General features: G+C 49.0%; 1 protein-coding gene across 3 annotated transcripts; it reads left to right on the forward strand.

Annotated features, from left to right (window-relative positions):
* The first annotated feature begins 5,840 nt into the window (after positions 1-5,840).
* On the forward strand, positions 5,841-15,330 carry DHRS2 (dehydrogenase/reductase 2). 3 transcript variants are annotated; one of them, XM_058738600.1, is made up of 10 exons: positions 7,490-7,568; positions 8,100-8,230; positions 8,446-8,625; positions 8,794-8,971; positions 9,505-9,606; positions 12,487-12,557; positions 13,619-13,670; positions 14,175-14,309; positions 14,562-14,617; positions 14,864-15,330. In XM_058738600.1, the coding sequence occupies exons 2-10, from the start codon at positions 8,199-8,201 to the stop codon at positions 14,973-14,975; spliced, it is 918 nt and encodes a 305-aa protein (XP_058594583.1). In that variant the 5' UTR covers positions 7,490-7,568; positions 8,100-8,198; the 3' UTR covers positions 14,976-15,330. The 3 variants fall into 3 exon arrangements, with proteins under 3 accessions (XP_058594581.1, XP_058594583.1, XP_058594580.1); XM_058738597.1 differs by lacking the exon at positions 14,864-15,330 and having other exon boundaries at positions 7,519-7,648; positions 14,562-14,780; XM_058738598.1 differs by lacking the exons at positions 7,490-7,568; positions 8,100-8,230; positions 14,864-15,330 and adding an exon at positions 5,841-5,999 and having other exon boundaries at positions 14,562-14,780.
* Positions 15,331-18,797: the final 3,467 nt, after the last annotated feature.

An 18,797-nucleotide genomic window follows, 5' to 3' on the forward strand; every position in this document is an offset into this window, starting at 1 on the left:
AAAAAACAGACTTAAATACAGAGGACAAACCGGTGAGTGCCAGAGGGAAGGTGGGTGGAGGGTGGAATGGGTGAAGGGGATTAAGAGAACACTCAATTATCACCAGGAACATTGAGTAATGTATAGAATTATTGAGTATTACATTGTACACCTGAAACTAATATAACACTGGATGTTAATTATACCTAAAAAAAGAAAAAAGAAAAGAAAAGAAAAGTGGAGAGCCTGGGTGTCTCAGTCAGTTAAATATCTGACTTCAGGTCATGATCTCATGGTTCGTGAGTTTGAACCCAACATCAGGCTCTGTTATGACAGCTCAGAGCCTAGAGCCTGCTTCAGATTCTCTGCCCCTTCCCCTGCTCGCACTCTGTCTCTCTCTCTCTCTCTCTTAAAAATAAATAAACATTTAGAAAAACTAAAAAAAGGAAGAAAGAAAGAAAAGAGAATGGAAGGAGAAGTGCTTCTGAGGGTCTACCTTGTGCCGATGATCAGGGAAAGTCTCTACAAGGAGGTGACATTTAGGGACCATGAAGTGTAGGTGGTGAGAGTTTTCAGGAAACAGCAAATGCAGAAGCTATGAAGGCAGGCCTGAGCTGTCAGGTCTGGGGTAGAAAAAAAGCCTGTGGGCCAGAGCATGCGGGTCAAGGGGAGAGCAGAAGAGATGGTCTCAGAGATACCTGGGAACCAGATTCTTCAGGGCTTTGCAAGATGGGAAAAAATTTAAGTTTTGGTTCTAAGTGCAGTGGGAAGACATTGGAGAGTTTTAAACAGAAGAGAGTTCTTTTTAAAAAGATAATTTTAGCTGCTCCTGCAATGGTAGTATGGATGATAGAGAACAGAGAGGATTTGACACATGTTTTGGGGGCGAAATCAACAGGAGTTGTTGATGTATTGAATGTGGGACTTAAGGTGAAGAGAAAACTCAAAGGCAATTCTCAAAGTTTTGATTGGAACACCTTCCTGGGATAGGAAGGTGTGGAAAGACAGATTTTAGGGTGGATGGGAATTAAGAGTTCTACTTTGGCCGCATTCAGTTGGGCAAATCACTTAAGCTGTCTGTTATTTAGAGTATGAAAAGAATACTAATGTCCCTATAGAGAAGGGTATTGTGGTTAAAACAACAGATACCTGGGATGAAATCCTGACCCTGCCATTTATTAGCTCTGTGGTCTTGTGTAAGTTATTTTATCATTTGTAAAATAGGGATAATCATAGATAGCACTTACTTCAAATAATGGTTGTATAAGGATGAAAAGAATTAATGTTTACAAAGTGCTTAGAATAGTTTCTGACACATAGTAAAAGCAATACCAGTGTTATGGAAATAAAAAAAAACAAATAGGGCAGAATCGAGCCTTGTATTAGATAACTGGCTTGCCTCCTCAAGATAATCATTAACTATGTGGAAGGAAGGAAGGAAGGAAGGAAGGAAGGAAGGAAGGAGAGAAGGAAGGAATGAAGGGAAGGAGAGGGGCAGATGGACCTGTTCCTCTGAAGCATGGTATATAAATTCGACCAGTTCGACATAATCTCTTGTAGAAATAGAAAAGGAGGGGAAAGTTCTCCAACTTATTTTATGAAGCTAGTATGATCTTGATACTAAAATCAGAAAAAGACAATATTAAAAAAAGGAAAAAGAAAACTACAGCCCAATATCCCTGAATATACACACAAAAACCCTTAACCAAATATTACCAAATAGAATTCAGCAATATATTAAAATTATTATACATCATAACCAACCAGGGATGCAAGGGTTCTTTCAATATTGAAAATAAAACCCATGTAATTTACTGTATTAACAGGCTAAGGAAGATTCTTCTATGTTTTCTTCTAAAAGTTTTATAGTTTTATGTTTTACCTTTAAATCTGTGCTCCATTTTCAGTGAACTTTTGTGTATATATGAGATTTTGGAGGAGGCTGACTTACTAGATGTACCTGGAGCTGGGAACCCAGGAGGGGTGGGGAGCACCAAGGGTGAGCAGAGTCCCAGGACATTCCACATATTACATTGTAAATTAAACACTTCACTGATTCCTAGAGAATAATTTATGACTCAGCAACAATTTGTTGAGTCAATACCTAGAATTAACAGGGAGATTATACCCTCAGGAAAAAGGAGGGTGGACATAAAATCTCCTAAATGTCAGTTGGTATTGAGGACATGTCCTCAGTCATTTCCCTAGTGACCTGTAATCTCCAGGAGCCTGGCCTGTATTCAACTGGGAAAGGTCTTGGGGTAAATAGGCTTTGATAGACCTTCAGTTAGGGTAGAGTCTCCTAGAGGAGGAGGTTGGACCTTCTTGCCTGTGGGGGTTGGTAGGAACGGGTAGATGTGTGGGGAGCCTGTTCTCTGAGTAATTTCCCTTGTACAGGACCTGGGTGGTCAGGATCTGTGGAGAGTTCTTGTCAAGGGGCCTTACTCCTCTGCCCCTCAGCTGGCAGAGTGGACCTCTCAGATCTGAGAGACAGGGTGGGAAGGCTGGCGGGGGCATGGCTTTAGGAAGTTTCAGGCGGGTACAGGCTGGCAAATAGGATAAAACCTGAATGAAAATGGAGACCCCCCCAAATAGGCCTCAGGAAGTTTGAGGTAATGGCACCAGATTCCCTTCTCAGATCTTTTGTAAGGCAAGAGATTGCATCTTCCTGTCATTGCTACTCCTCTGCAGGGAGTTGGGGACTGGGCCTTCTCTGTGCTCCAGCATTAGGTGTCCCGAAGTATTGAGGCAGGCCACACAATGAAGGGGAAAGCAGGGAAAAGGGAATTGGCACCTGATCAATGCCTGGGATGCCTGCAAGCATGCTGCTTGGCACTTCACAGATATTACCTGACGAACTCACTGCAGTAGTCCTAGATGACATCTTCACCTGCATTTGCAAGAAATCGATATGCTAAGAGTGTGAATATGTTCATTTTATCAGCAGTGTGTTCTGTTTGCCTGTGCCAACATCACTGTGTCTGATTCTGCAAGCCTTGTCGGAGTGGGTCCAGCATAGCCTTTCTGACCACGCTTTCTATTGATGGTGACAATCCCAGGGAGTTCTTGATTTATCCACATCCAGCATCCGAAGGGCACTGTTACCCTGGCCTTTCACTCTTACCCACGAATCAGAAAGACCTATGATAACCACTAATTACTTTGATTTAGAATGCTTTTCTTGATTAAAAAGATTTTCTTGTATTGTATACAAAGAGATATGTACAAAGATGCTTATTACAGCATTGCTTGTAGGAAAATAAGGGAATAAACAAAATGCCCATCAATAGGGGAATAGTTATATAAACTAGGGTAAGCAGCATTCTCAAACTTTTCTGTCTCAGGGTCCCTACATGTTCTTTTCTTTTTCTTTTTTTAAGTTTTATTTATTTATTTATTTATTTGTTTGTTTGTTTGAGAAAGGGTGAGAGCAGGGAAGGGGGGCAGAGGGAGAGAGAGACAGAGAGAGAGAGAGAATCCTTAAGCAAGTTCCAAGATCAGCATTGAGCCCAACATGAGGTTTGATCCCACGATCCGGAGGTCACGACCTGAGCTGAAATCAAGTGAGAAGCTCAACCGACTGAGTCAGCCAGGCACCCCAGACCCCCTATGGTCTTAAAAATTATTGAGGACTCTGAAGAGCTTTTGTTTATGTGAGTTATATCTGTCAATATTTACTATAATAGAAATTAAAACTAAGAAATTTAAAAATATGTATTATTTATTAAAAACAATAAACCCAAGGGGCGCCTGGGTGGCTCAGTTGGTTAAGCATCTGACTTTGGCTCAGGTCATGATCTCTCAGTTTGTGAGTTCAAGCTCCGCATCAGGCTCTGTGCTGACAGCTTGCTCAGAGCCTGGAGGCTGCTCCGGATTCTGTCTCCCTTTCTCTCTGCCCCTCCCCTCCTCACACTCTGTCTCTGTCTCTCTCAAAAATAAATACACATTAAAATAATAATAATAATAAACCCATTGTATGGTCACATAAATAACATTTTCCAGCTTTACTGAGGTATAATTGACAAATAAAATTGTAAGATATTTAAGGTGTGCAGCATGGTGATTTGATACATGTATACACTATGAGAGTTATGTATACATTATGAGAGGGCTTGTCCCATCGAGTTAATTAACACACCTATCACTTCACATAGGTTTCTTTTTGTGTGTGTGAGATTAGTTAGCATATAGTGCAATAATGATTTCAGGAGTAGATTCCAGTGATTCATTCCCTTTGTATAACACCCAGTGCCCATCCCAGCAAGTGCCCTCTTTAATGCCCCTTGCCCATTTAGCCCATCCCCCCTACCCACAACCCCTCCAGCAACCCTCAGTTTGTTCTCTGTATTTAAGAGTCTCTTGGTGGGGCGCCTGGGTGGCTTGGTCGGTTGAGCGTCCGACTTCGGCTCAGGTCATGATCTCACGGCCTGTGAGTTCGAGCCCTGTGTCGGGCTCTGTGCTGACCGCTCAGAGCCTGCAGCCTGTTTCGGATTCTGTGTCTCCCTCTCTCTCTGCCCCTCCCCTGTTCATGCTGTGTCTCTCTCTGTCTCAAAAATAAATAAAAATGTTGAAAAAAAAAATTAAAAAAAAGAGTCTCTTGGAGTGCCTGGGTGGCTCAGTCGGTTAAGCATCTGGCTTCGGCTCAGGTCATGATCTCACAGCTCGTGAGTTTAAGCCCCGTGTTGGGCTCTGTGCTGACAGCTCAGAGCCTGGAGCCTGCTTCATGTTCTATGTCTCCCTCTCTCTCTACCCCTCCCCTGCTCATGCTGTCTCTCTCTGTCTCTCAAAAATAAATAAACATTAAAAAAAAAAAAGTCTCTTATGTTTTGTCCCCCTCCTTGTTTTTGTATTATTTTTGCTTCCCTTCCCTTATATTCATCTGTTTTGTTTCTTAAATTCCTCACGTGAGTGAAGTCGTATGATATTTGTCTTTTTCTGACTAATTTTGCTTAGCATAATACCCTCTAGTTCCAGCCATGTAGTTGCAAATGGCAAGATTTCATTCTTTTTGATTGCTGGGTAATACTCCATTGTATATATATACCACATCTTCTTTATCCATTCATCTGTCGATGGACAGTTGGACTCTTTCCAAACTTTGACTATTGTTGATAGTGCTGCCAAAAACATGGGGGTTCATGTGCCCCTTCAAAACAGCACACCTGTATCCCTTGGATAAATACCTAGTAGTGCAATTACTGGGTTATAGGGTAGTTCTATTTTTAACTTTTTGAGGAAACTCCATACTGTTTTCCAGAGTGGCTACACCAGTTTGCATTCCCAACCTACTTCTATTTTAGCATGTAGCACTCTGCACTACATTTGTTTAACTTCTCCATTAGACTGTAAGCTTCTCAAGGTGGACTGTTCCTTCATTATGTTGGTGTTCACAGTACTTAATGCAGTGCCTGGCAGGAAGTAGGTGCTCATTCAAATATTTGGGCCTAGGTGACAGCCTGGGGTGGTGGGTGGACACCTGAATACAAAAGTACATCTAGAACTCTATAGCCATCAGTCCTGTATAGTGCCTGGGGCCTGGTCCCCTGATCTGGCCAGTAGGGCCTGTTTCATGGCTTTGGGGCTGAGGCCTGCAGTCTCTTCTCTGTGCTTGTAGAAATATCTTCGTGGCTTTGTACCCAGTGCTGCCTCCCCAGCCGGCTAAGCCTGTAGGCCCCACAGGTTGGGGTCTGTCTGCTTCTATTGTGTGAGTGTCTGGGGACAGGTGGACTGATAGGACTGGCTTCCTGGTGAATGGCGTGAGGAGAATTCAAGTCCTGCATTTTCCCCCAAGCCACCCCCGAGGAGATTCCTCGTCAGCTGTGGGGGAGGACTTTCCTCATCACCACCTTTCATAATTCTAGGAAGGTAGATTCCCAGAATCCTTGAGTTTTTCAGTTGGAGTAACAGTGCCTGAAACTCAGCCTGTTGTTTCCTCACATCTTCACACTTAGTCAGCTGCAGGCTCCACAGCAGAAGGGCTCCTGACCTGCACTCAGGAACGACGACGAGAGCATCGCCAGGTAAGACCAGAGCAGGGACAATGTGGCCCAATGTAAGGCTGGCTGGGCTGGGGTCCCTGTCACCACTACTGCCCACCTTCACTCTTTTTTTATTTTTTGTGCTGATGCTTCCTTCTCCCTGGCTCTGTCTGCAGCTGTCTTTATTTCTTCTTTGATTCTCATAATAAAGCTCTTGGGGGCTATCAGAGCCCTTAGGGCCACCCAACTCAGCACCTCATCTTACCCAGGTGCAGATGGAGCCAGAGTGGGGAACTGACTTGCCCAAATCATGCACCTTCTGTTGAAATCTCCCTCATCTCTCTCTTTCCTGATTGTCAATGTTTCTAACTACTAGCTCTCCCCTAATCTTTTCTTTGCTTTTCCCTTTCCTTTTCTCTTTGGTGAGGGCCATCCATCTCCAAGATGGGACTAAGTTGAGGGTGTGTCCACTTGGCTTTCCTGCCTCCACTTCTGGGCAACTGAACTGATCAGCATGGTAAGGGGCATCAGAGTGGGCAGTGCCAGGCTCAGATACCACTCTAAGCTCCCGGGACCTGTGGTTGACTCTGGCCTAGCTGGCCCAGCTGACTGCTCCAGAGGAAAGCAGAAGTGAGGATGAGGGCAGAGTGAGTGGGAGCCCGGACCCTTGGAAGCTGCTCAGTCTCAGGGAAAGAAGGACCTGGAATGGGAAGGGGAACCAAGACAGACAGATGGGGCCTGATCAGTTTCTCCATGCTCTACCTGCAATAGGCCACAGCTGCTTTTCCCTACCAGTAGGGAAGCTTTCCTGCAAACCATCTCGTGGCAAGTTTAGAAAGGGGCAGGGTTTGGTAAGGACTGTTGTAGAACAGAGGGGACAGTCACGGACTTGCTGGTATGGGAACAGCATCTCAGACGTGCCATAACTCTGGTCTTCCAGCAGGGGGCAGCCCGTCCTGACAAAATTCGAGTCCCTCTTTTTCCTGCTGCCCTCCCAGCCAAGGAGACCAATTCCCTTGACACTTGGTGGGGTTAATCTGTGCTCACAGCTGGGGGTAGAGAAGTCCCCCAGGGGTCATAACAGTGTTTAGAATCTGGTGTCCTGTTTAGGAAAGGTAGAATAATCAGAAGCTGAAACCCCTCATCCTCTGGAATGGAAAGGCTGTAGGTATGACCTTGCAGAAAAGAGACAGCATGTGAGAGAGAAGAGAATGACAGCAGCCAGGACAAAAAGGAGAGGAGGTCAAGGACCTGCAAAGGGTGTCTTTGGAAATACGGTATCCGAAGAGACATAAATTTGAAACCAAGGCTGTCTCTCTTAAAGCAGAGCATTTGGTTACCTTCATTATGGCACTGATACAGACTGATATTTAATCTGAAATTTCTCCCTAATTCCTGAGCAGCACCCATTCATTTGTTATTATAGATAAGGACCCCTAACTGGAGGGAACTGGGTTATGTAAAGGTTGGTTGCTAAGGAACAAGGGAGATGCAGTAGGTATGGCAGGGGTTGCTTAGTAACAAGGAGTCCCTTGGTGTTAGAGTGGCCAAGGCAGGTCTGGAACAGATGAGGGTCTGTGGACGGTCAGCCCACACCAGAATCTCCTGAAAGTGCGTGTCTGATGGCCCCTGCAGTCCAAGCTGCCAGAGACTGCATCTCTTCAGCTTCCTGGCACTATCTTACATGAAAAGTACATCCCGAGTCGCTGCGTATCCTCAGTGACCCTTTTCTCCAACCATTCCTTCCCTCCCGCCTCCGCAGGAAACAGATCACACTCCTAGATTTGGGACCCCACAGGGCTCCTGGGCAGGCAAATGGGAATCTCACACTGGGGGGAGGCAGGAGCCTCTGGGCTCACATCGATGTGGAGCTGGGAAATTTGGGGTCCTGGCGAAAGAGGATCCCCTACACAAGCATCTCTCCTGTATTTCCAGTTCATACACAGTGTCTGCATATGTGAGTCTCCCACGCCAGGTCCTCACCCTGCCTTCACACTTGTGTAGACCTACCCCTACCCACACTTGCGAAAGGCCTACTCCTTTCCTTCCTGAGGGTGTCCTGAGGGCATGGGTCTGCACCCTGCAGCCTGGTGTGGGGCTGCCTTGTCTGGCTCAGGCTCCTCACAGCCTCTATGCAATTAGCTTCACTTCAGCACAGCCTGGTGAGGACGTTATGCAGGCGCTCAGAACCTTGGTCTACTTTCTCTGGCATGTTGCAAGTGCTCAGTGCTTGGTCGTGGAATGAATGGGAAGATAACCCTGTCTGCTGAATGGTGGGTCTCACACTCTAATTTGCCTGTTTTATAAATAGAGAATTTTCACAGAGAGTTTGCCTGACCTGAGGCTCACGTGTTTGAATTCACCCTGACTAGCTCGACTCTCTCTGGCTCTCTGCTGCTGGCCTTGTCTGTCTGAAGGAGCTGGAGGTAGATTGCCATCACGCTCACTAATGGCATCCGTGATAGTTGAAGTTGATTCTCTCCTCCAGGGCCAAGTTCAGCAGGAAGCAGAGACAGGAACTGGCCTCCATGCTCCCAACAGTGGCCTGCATCCACAGAGGCTTGTTCCGTTCCTGTGCTGGACTCTCTGTGCACATGACCAGCAGTGGGATAGGCCAAAAGGGCATCCTGGCCAATCGGGTGGCTGTGGTCACGGGGTCCACTGATGGGTAAGTGCCCTGATTGCCCTATGGGTCTTGACCCCTCACAAGGATTTTTGCTTCCACAGAGAGACCTCAGGGTTGTAGATTAGGACACAGCCTTATTGGTTTCCGTGGGCCGAGCGACCAAGGTGGCAGGAGGCTGAGGCTGTCTTGTTCCCTCCATTTCTGCCACAGGATCGGCTTTGCTATCGCCAGGCGCCTGGCCCGGGACGGGGCCCTCGTGGTGGTCAGCAGCCGGAAGCAGCAGAACGTAGACCGGGCAGTGGCGGCGCTGCAGGGGGAGGGGCTGAGCGTGGTGGGCACCGTGTGCCACGTGGGGAAGGCCGAGGACCGGGAGCGACTGGTGGCCACGGTGAGGGGCCACAGGGGTGGAAGGACATAGGAAGGAGAGTGCACAGAGCCTTTCCCACTCTGCTCAGCCCTGGGCGGGGCAGGGACCCGGATCGGGGTTGGGAGGCCCTACAACAGTCTTGAAACCAGGATTGTTCATGGTCTAAGCGGGTAGACCTCATTGTTCACGCTGGCTTTCTGGAAAGTGGCTTGTTCGTGAAAGGACCCTCACCCCCACCCCCACCTGGAGAACTGTGGTTGAGGAGGAATCTAAAGGGATTCCCCATCCCGGGCATATAGACGGATTCCTGGAGAAGACAGACCTTCCTCTCCTGAGGCCCTCAGCTCTGCAGAGCCCGTCCTTGGGCCTACCTAGGGCATTGCCTTCATCAGTGTTTGGTTCTCACACTGGCTTTGTGACCATTCCTGGTTGAGACAGTATCTAATTAGCAAGTGTTGTCTCAATGCCCTGTGCACCTGGCAGCAGTGTGGGGCGGGTGTGGCCTCCTCGGGCCATCTCCACACTTATGCCCTTCGTGTCACTCTTTCCCCCAGGTCGTGGAGCACTGTGGGGGTCTCGACTTCCTGGTGTGCAGTGCAGGTGTCAACCCGCTGGTGGGAAGCACCCTGGGGGCCAGTGAGCAAGTGTGGGACAAGGTGAGAGGCCGCTGGGAGGAGCTGGCAGAGGGTCTGAAGTGCTCCCCGGTTGAGCCTCCCCTCCCAAAGTTACTGTAAAAACAGGCACTGACCGCTTGTCCCCTGGAGTGTGCTGCGGTGCTCCTTTCCAATTTGTGTGTTTTTAAAGTGGCTTCCTACATTCTTTCTGCCATCTTTTCTCTTCCCATCCTTTTTGCATTTATTCATTTAGCAAATATTTACTGAGGGTTTGCTATGTGCCAGGCACGGTTCCAGGCTCTAGCTTTACAGCTGTGGGAGTAGGTCTCTGCTTTTGGTAAGAGTCAAGAATAGTAAGGTCTCTGCTCTTTGTCAACAGCAGATATATTTTCCTTTTTTTTTTTTTTTTTTTTTTTTGTGATTTTGCTCCTTTTTGGTGACCTGTACCTGCCGCTGAGATTCTTTCTTCACCCTTCCTAGATGAGGCTTCCTTACTGTCCCTCAGATGAACCTGCTACACCTGTCAGGCCTGGGCCTGGCCACTGGCTTCCTATGAGCTCAGACATTCCACCCACTGCGTCTACCTAATGATCCTGCCACCTGAGCCACAGGGTCCAGAAGAGGCCTTGCAAAATGTCTTGAGGTCCATTTTGGGCTTTGTTATCCTATGACTTCTGTTCCATTCACTCCTGTCTTTGGTTCCTGAGTCTGTCAGACAAGACGGACTGCAATGAAATCACCTTGTTAGCACCCCCCTCCCTACCAAGCACTGGCCAGAGCATTCCCTTCTGCCTTCCCCAGCAATCCGCGCTCTGTAGATATCGTTCTCGAGCCACCTCTCCTGTGCATCTGCCCTTGGCGGCTTGCCCTTTCCTCCATCCTCAGAGATGGCCTGAAATCTGAGCTCCCTGCAACCGCTGCTAGCAGCCTCCCCAGGCTCCTCAGATTCCTGATGCTGCCCAACGACCATTAGTGATTAGGTGGCTGGGACTGCATGGCTGACCATCTCCTAACCCTCCTGAGTCATACCCTCTTTTAGTGTCTTAGTTCATGGGATCATGACTCTCTTTTTCTCAGAACCCATTTCAAATCTTTTCTCCTGAAGCCGAGCGCACTTGCCCACGGCCCAGCCTTACTTTCTCTGCCGCTACCCTGTTTTCCAAGGTCTGCCCCACTGGGCAGGAGTCATCTCCAGTCACATCCGCCACCACCTCAGAGGTGAAATGGTTACAAAACGAGTGTGACATTGACCTGCTGCTCTATCTGCATGCGGTTTTCAGCAGGTGTCCTGGGAGTTCCTTCTTGTTCACCTTATCCCTGGGCCGGTTTGAGCGCCTCCCCAGGCAGACTCCCGTTTTCTCCAGCTGGTTGGGAAATCTCCCATCTCCCATTCTACCGCCTCGCCTCCACCCTTCTCCTGCCTGAGGACTCTCCAGCACCCATCCTCCTCAGGCCCACAGTCTCTACTCAGGACTTCGTGGCACCCAGAGATACTCTACCCAATTTTCTAATAGGGCAGTCCTCTTCAGCTCGGGAGGAGCTGTAACTTTTCCTTGGCTCATGTTTGGTTGCCAAGTCTAGGAGTGGCCTTGTCTGAGCCCATCACCCAGCCTGACATACATGGAGCTTAGGGCAGACATCGGTGGGGTGGCGGGGGTCTGTTTCGAACAGAGAATGACCAGGAATACCCTTAGTCTAACCCTCAATTCCTTCTTATTGGGGATCTCATGCTGGTCCCCCCCTTTAGACATCTGAGCCACTTCTTACAGTCTTGGGGGTCATCCCCAACACTGGCAAGTTGTCATCACACTGGCCTCAGCAGCTCTCCATTGAAGCATTTCCCCTGCCCACATCCAATGGGGTGGTTGGGTGTGGGATGAAAACGTGGGAAGGCATTGCAGATGTGCAGCCTCACTCCCTAGAGACACAGACACACTGACCTCACTCGAGGTGGTGCCCCACAGGAGGGATCCTGCTCCCATGTTAGTCCCAACTGGTAATCTGGCCTAGCCCCCAGCCCAGTTTCTGCGTCTTTCCCTGTTGGCTCCTCTCATACTTTTCCTCTGTCCCCAGTGCCACCAGACAGAGTTCCCAGACAGAGGGTCAGGGACCCTTAAGTCTGAGCCCAGATCCAGGTTTTAGCTGCAGGCAGGCCCAGCGTGGGCACCCAACTCCCAGAATGGCAATTCTCTGTTGTGTCTCCCTCTTTGTGGTGGCCGTAAGAAAGCTTGGAGCCAAGTTTGCAATAAACTGGCATGCATGTAGGCCCTCACAGCTTGCATTTTTGTGAACGAATAATAGACTAATGTTCAGTCCTTACCACATGCTGTGAACTGTGGGCACCAACCTTACTCTTGCTTTTTCTTATTTTTCTACACTTATTTTTTACTGTTCTCCATTTCTTCACACATAATACCTATTTGATTTGTTTTATGCTGTTGCATTGTGAGTACGCCTTTAATTCTATTGGGACAAGACAAGGACATAAACAAGTAAAAACACAGACAGACAAAGACAACTCTTCTAGAAATCTCCTTTGCTCCCAGCACCTGCATTCCCTCCATCTGTTCTACTTTCAGTCTTTTTCCAGTGGCCTCTGCTTACAGCTTCTGTCTGCACAACCAGAACATAGTCCAGTTTCTTTAAAAGGCCTGAACGTTGCCTTCCTTCACCCCAGTCCTGAACAATTCACATTTTCAGGGCTCTGCTCACAGGCCTGTCACTTAGCCTGCCTGCGTGTTAAACCATTAGCAAGTGGGAAGCACCTCTTGTCCTGATGAGAAGGGGAACTGATCTCAGATCTGCACATATCTGGGTTTACCGCACAAATTCTAGGACCCCATGTGTCTTATGAGAACAGGTCCTGGGCTGAGGGCTGACTATGTGTTTCTGCCCTCCACCATGCCTCTGCTCTGACTTCAGATCCTGGAAGTGAATGTGAAGGCCCCGGCCCTGATGCTGAGCCAGCTGGTGCCCCACATGGAGAAGAGGGGGTAGGTTGCAGGGTGGGGGTGGGGACTGGTGGGGAGCCAGGGCATGAATTGAGTCTAGAGAACATGGGGCCATAGCCGGGAGGGGAGGACAAAAGAGGTGTCCCTGAGGCTTCCACATCCCCCTCCCTCTGTTCTGCCTCACCTTTTTACAGCTATGGCTTCTAATTCTAGTGGCTGTTTGATGAGGGTGATGTCCAGTGGCTCAGGCATGCTCTCGTTGGCCTTGACATCACCATGTTTGGGAAAGGGCTGTGCTTTTAGCTCCTTAGCCTTGGGCAGGTCATTTTCACCCTCACCTACTCTGATTCTCTCACAGCTGGACAATGCCTTTTCACCAGCTTACAGTCTGGGACAGGGTCTGCCCCTTTGCTCCCGGCAGGGAGAGGTCCATCCCACGCCCCTCCTCACTCCCTGCTTCTCAGTCTCCAGGGAGCCTGCTGTTCTAGGCAGGACCTGTTCTAGGTCCTGCATATCTGACTGCACTCTACACATAGTCTCAGGGGTCTGAGGTTAGGGACTTGGGCCACCACCTCCCTCAGCACATAGCTAGTCCTCCAGTATGTCCTCCATGCAGACATACCCTTCAGGAACTGGCCTGGGGACTGTCTTGGATAGAAGGAAAAACTCCTGACTCTCATTTCTTGTCTCTTCCGGCCCTATCTACTTGTCAGAGGCCGCCCATTGATAGGCATTCACTGTCACCAAGGCCACTCTGCCCCCTTTCCCAAGCACCTGGCTGTCTGTTCTTCACTACCCCAGGGATAGGCAGAAGAGTGTAATGGTTCAAAGTAGAGACATTGGGTCAGAGAGAGATAGGGTTGGAGTCCCAGCTCTGCCACCTATTGGCTCTGTTGATAAGCCCTGCTGAGCCTCTGTTTGCTCAGCTGGGAAATGGGGATAATAACAGGAACTGTATGGCTGTTGTGAGGACTGCATTATTCAATGACTATAATCATTAAAATGTTATAATTATAATTTTTTATCTTTTAAAAATAATAGTGGCACCTAAGTCCGTGGTAAGTTATTGGTTTCCTGTCTCCTCTGTGTCTGTCTCCTCTCAGGAGGGGGGCGGTCGTCCTGGTCTCCTCCATTTCAGCATATGTACCACGAGTGGTGAGTTGTTGCTTATGTGCTCCTGGTAGGATTAGGGGAAGGGGTCCCCACAACGCCACAGGGACAACGTTTGGGATAGACCCACACTTTACTCCTGCTGCCCTAGGCTGAGCTGATGCCCATGTGGCTGCTGGGTCCCTCAGATCCAGCTTCTGTTCTCAGACCAGGCTGGGGAGAGTGTGTCTGAGTTCTGTGCTTGGGCCAGGGTGGGATCATCTGTAGGAGAGAAATCCAACTGATGTGTTCCTCTGCTTCCCTATATCCTTAAAAATTTTTTTTTTAAGTTTATTTATTCATTTTGAGAGAGGCAGTGTGGGAGGGGGAGAGAGAGAGAATCCCAAGCAGGTTATGCACTGTCAGCACAGGCCCTGATGTGGGGCTCAAACCCATGAACCATGAGATCATGACCTGAGCCGAAGCCAAGAGTTGGACACTTAACCGACTGAGCCGCCCAGGTGCCCCTGCTTCCCAATATCCTAATCACTGTCTTGATTCCCTTCCCAGGAGCTGGGTCCCTACAACATCAGTAAGACGGCCCTGCTGAGCCTCACCAGGACACTGTCATTGGAGCTGGCCCCCAAGGGCATCCGGGTGAACTGCCTGGTTCCAGGAGTAATCAAGACTGACTTCAGCAAAGTGGTGAGGACTGGGGCATGTCCTCCATTTCTCATCCTGGCTTGGCGAAACCTCCCCAATGACTAAGTGATGAAGGAGTGACTGGAGCCTCAGATCAGCATCCTTAACAGCTGAGGTCCTTGCTGTCCTCTGAATTCAGCCATGACTCAGTCCCTCTCCCCTGAGAAAGGCAAATCTGCTATGGGATCACCTTGGTCCCTGCTCATCTCCTTGTTTTAGCTAGCACTGACTCTTTCATGTTTTCTCTTTGCCCAGCTATACAAAAATGAGGTTTTCTGGAACAACCTCAAGGAAGATCACAAAGTGCAGAGGCAAGTTGGGTTTGGAACTTCGGTAATCTGGGTACAGTTGGGGAGGAGGGGCTGGTCTGTCTCACTAGCTGACCCCTCCCTGGGCACTGGTCATTCCTTTAGCTGAAGTCTGGTTTCTGCAGAGCCCTGGAGGATGCAAGTAGCCCTGCTGGGTCCACCCTGTCCCCTCTTGGAGTCCACTCCCACCAGAGCAGCAAAACCAGAGTCTGAGATCATTGACATGTGTTCTGTCCTCCTTCTGTCCAGGATTGGGCAGCCTGAGGACTGCGCAGGACTTGTGTCCTTCCTGTGCTCTCCAGACGCCAGCTACATCACTGGCGAGAACATCGCGGTGGCCGGCTTCTCCTCTCGTCTCTGATGGGGCTAAGGGGGTCTAGGCCTAGAAGCCTGGGGCCCATGAAGGTCTGAAGCTCTGCCAGACAATAAAGCTGGGAGCTTGTTTGTGCCAGGCTCGAGGAAGGACCCCCAGTATTCTCATCTGCGTGACTGTTGTTGATTTAGCTGCTGTGATTCGACCAACATGTGGGTTCTTGGTGTGGGGCTGCGGAGCTGACTGAGTTCATGGGGCTGGCACTTTGGAGGAACCGTAAGGGAAAGGAACGGAGACTCCTCTGGCAGCAGGGCAGCAGGCCCCTGATGTATGCTGGCTTCTTTTCTCTGCCTCTTGTGCTTTAAACATTTTTTTCTCCAAATAAACTCAAATTTATCCTCGAGCCTGGAAACTCCTCGTAAGGGCAGAGCCAAGGTGAATGAGGCTGAGGACAGGCCTTTCCTGTCTCCTGACTTCTGCCTGAGCGCGTTCACAGACCCATGGTGGTGGTCAGTGAGTGTTCACAGCAAGCTCTGCTCCGTTCTCTGAGCAGGCTGGTGGGAGTAGCGTGAGTGGCGGGAGGGAGTGGGAGAATTCTGGAACTCCCGTCGGGATTCTCCAGGCTAGCGGTTCTTAATGTTTTCTGGGCCATACAGGCCTTTGAGACCCGAAGAAAAAAGTCCCACCGAATCTTGCATACGATTCCAGGTTGAGAACTTCTAATTTAGACAAAAGAGAGAAGTCAGTGTGAAGTTCTTCTTAAGGTTGTCTCCTCTTGGCAAAAGTTCTTTTTATTGTCCTGAGTCATGTTCATGGGCACCCTCCTACTTTGTGTACATGTCCAAGGCTCAGCGGAGTTGGGGAGGAACAGTGGCACTGAGAACGCCTCTCTTCCTCTTTTGCAATCCATAAGGGGTGCCCAAGCGAGGGCCTGAGACAAGGCTTCCACCCTGCCCACCAGCCTTCACCTCACCGAAGCCCCTCACCACTGCCCCCTCTCTGGACCTCTTGGGCATGGGTCTTTGTCTTGAGACTGATTCTATTAAAAGCTTTATTTATCCCTACTTTGTACATTGGACCACACAACCTGGAGAACATAAATATAAAAAAGACCCAACCTCCCTCAAGTTCCTTCATTGTGGTAGGAAAACAGGGGTTTAAAATAAGGCAGAATATATTCATTCATTCATTCATTCATTCAATGAATTTAGTGCCAAAGCACCACTCCCTACCAGGCCTCTGATGTATGCTGGCTTCTTCTCTCTGCCTCTTGTGCTTTAAACATTTTTTTCCCCAAATAAACTCAAATTTATCCTCGAGCCTGGAAACTCCTGGTAAGGGCAGAGCCAAGGGGAATGAGGCTGAGGACAGGCCTTTCCTGTCTCCTGACTTCTGCCTGAGCGCGTTCTAGGAACTCAGGGGGTGACTGTGAACAAAACAAGGATCATTTCCCTACAGAGCTTACAGTCTCGTGGGGGAGGGGTACAATAAGCAACAAGCATGTTAAAAAATAAATTATATAGTGTCTTAGTAGGTACAGAAGAAAAAGACTAAGAGTAGGGTAGGGGTACAATTCTGTAGCCAATTTTTTTTTTCTTTTTTAATCTGTGTAAATTTTTGTGCTTTTCGTTATTTTTTTTAGTTTGTTTATTTTATTTATTTTTTGAGAGAGACAGAGACAGTGTAAGTTTGGGAGGGGGAGAGAGAGGAAGATAGAGACTCCCAAGCAGGTTCTGAGCTGCCAGTGCAGAGCCCAACTTGGGGCTCAAATTCATGAAACTGTGAGATCATGACGTGAGCTGAAACCAAGAGTCGGACGCCTAACCAATCGAGCCACCCAGGTGCCCTTGTACCTAATTCTTTTTTTTTTTTTTTTAATGTTTATTTTTTTTGAGAGAGAGAGACAGACAGACAGACAGAGCATGAGTTGGAGAGGAGCAGAGAGAGAGGGAGACATAATCTGAAGCACGTTCCAGGCTCTGAGCTGTCAGCCCGACACAGGGCTTGAACTCATGAACTGTGAGATTGTGACCTGAGCCTAAGTCAGACACTTAACTGACTGAGCCACCCAAGCACCCCCCCACCCCCCTTGTACCTAGTTCTAATGTGTGGGCTCTTCTCCCATACCAAGCAGTTCTCTAACACCAGCTGCATGTCTCACAATTCAACTTAATTCTGACACCATCTACCTGGAGATAGGATGAGATCCCATAGGTCAAGGGTTCAGTTCTACAAGACCAGCCTTCACCCCACTAGCCAATCACAAGTCCCTGTTGTCACCTGTGCTCTGACTATAGCTTGGAGATTCCAACAGCCTCCTCCTTGGGTTTGATTAGTTTGCTGGAGTGGCCCACAGGACTCAGAGGAACATTTTTCTTACTAGATTACCAGTTTATTATAAAAGCTTATCGCTCAGAAACAGCTGGATGGGGGAGTTCCATCGGGCAAGGTATGGGGAAAGGTATGGAGCTTCCATGTCTGTTGCCACTCTCCCCAACCTAAAAGCTCTCTGAACCCTGCCCTTTAGGATTTAATGGAGGCTTCATTAGGCACAGTTGGCAATTGATTCAACCTCCAGCCCCTCTCCCCCCCACAGAGGTCAGGGGAGTGGGGCTGAAAGTTTCAACCCTCCAATCATATGGTTGGTTTCCCTGGCAACCAGCCCATCCTTAGGTGTTTTCCAAAAGTTACCTCATTAACATAAACTGAGGTATAGTTGCGAGGAGGTTGTTATGAATATTGAGACACCTTTATTACTCTCTTCACTTATGAAATTCCAAGGGTTTTAGGAATTCTGTGGCAGAAACGGGGACAGTGAGGTCTCCCTAGGGTTGGCACTAGTCCAGGCCACAGGTGCAGGGCTAAGGTGCCACCAGAAGTGCCCTGAATGAGGCGTCTGAGGTGGGGAATCAGAATACAACAGTAAAGCAAGAGCATAAAGCTCAGGCTGAAGGCTTTGGTTGGGGAAGGTGGGGGGCTTGGGAATCAAGGTGTAGTGGGAAGATGCAGACAGGCAGAGCAGGACAGGATTCTACACGTGAGAAAGCCAGGCCCCAGAGGGGAGACTCTGGAGGTTCCCACAGCTCTAGAATAGCCAAGGCAGAGGGCAGAAGCTTGTTATGGGTTCTCCAGCCCCATGACCCCCTCTACACTCTGTGGGGGCAGAGTTAGAGAAAGACAGGGAAGTGGCCAGGCAAGCAGGGACAGTGCCCTTTAGGCCGGCAGGGAGGACACCCAGAGTGGTGCAGAGGATGACAGGGACCCCCAAGGGGAGAGAGCAGCCTGAGGGTGGGGCAGGGGCTGCTGAGCCCTCTCCCTCCCAGGATGAAAGCAGTGGAAGAAGGTGAGGGTATGTTACTGGGAAGGAAGGCCCTAGTTCTGGACCCAGTGCTGGAGGCAGGGCGTTGAGGCCGAGGGAGAAGAGAACTTTGCTTGCAATGGAGCAGTGCTTAGAGAGGGGATTTGGTGTCCCAGTGATACATGCTGTGTGTTTGTTATAGCGAGTGTGTGTCCCTGGTAGAGTGCAACTGACCTCAGCAAGGAGAAGGGGCTGGGAGAGAGAGCAGGTGAACATATTGGGGAGTGAAAGGATGGTTGGCACTCAATTTATGGCTCTTGCCCTTCTTCTGTTGAGAAGTGTCTGGAAAAGCCCACTCTGGGCCCACGTTGCCCAGGGCATGCCAGGAATGGGAGGGTGCAAGGATGGAGAGAAGGACAAGCCCGTTGCTCTGCTCCCATGCTATTCTTGCCTTACAGACACACAAGTGGATGGGGGCTCCGGACTGGGTTGAGTAAGGACCAGGGCCAGACTGAGTCTCCCCCTCCTGTCTCCTCAGGCTGTTTCCAGCCAGGAGACAGCAGGTCACAGAC

Source organism: Neofelis nebulosa, chromosome 7 (genome assembly GCF_028018385.1).
Source record: "Neofelis nebulosa isolate mNeoNeb1 chromosome 7, mNeoNeb1.pri, whole genome shotgun sequence".
Taxonomy (NCBI): domain Eukaryota; kingdom Metazoa; phylum Chordata; class Mammalia; order Carnivora; family Felidae; genus Neofelis; species Neofelis nebulosa.

Excerpts from the sequence above, each read along its gene's own strand:
- DHRS2 (XM_058738600.1), top strand. The coding sequence starts at position 8,199 with ATGAATGGGAAGATAACCCTGTCTGCTGAATG. Across the intron at positions 9,607-12,486 it reads GTGAGCAAGTGTGGGACAAG|ATCCTGGAAGTGAATGTGAA; the intron begins GTGAGAGGCCGC and ends CTCTGACTTCAG. Across the intron at positions 14,310-14,561 it reads AGACTGACTTCAGCAAAGTG|CTATACAAAAATGAGGTTTT; the intron begins GTGAGGACTGGG and ends CTCTTTGCCCAG.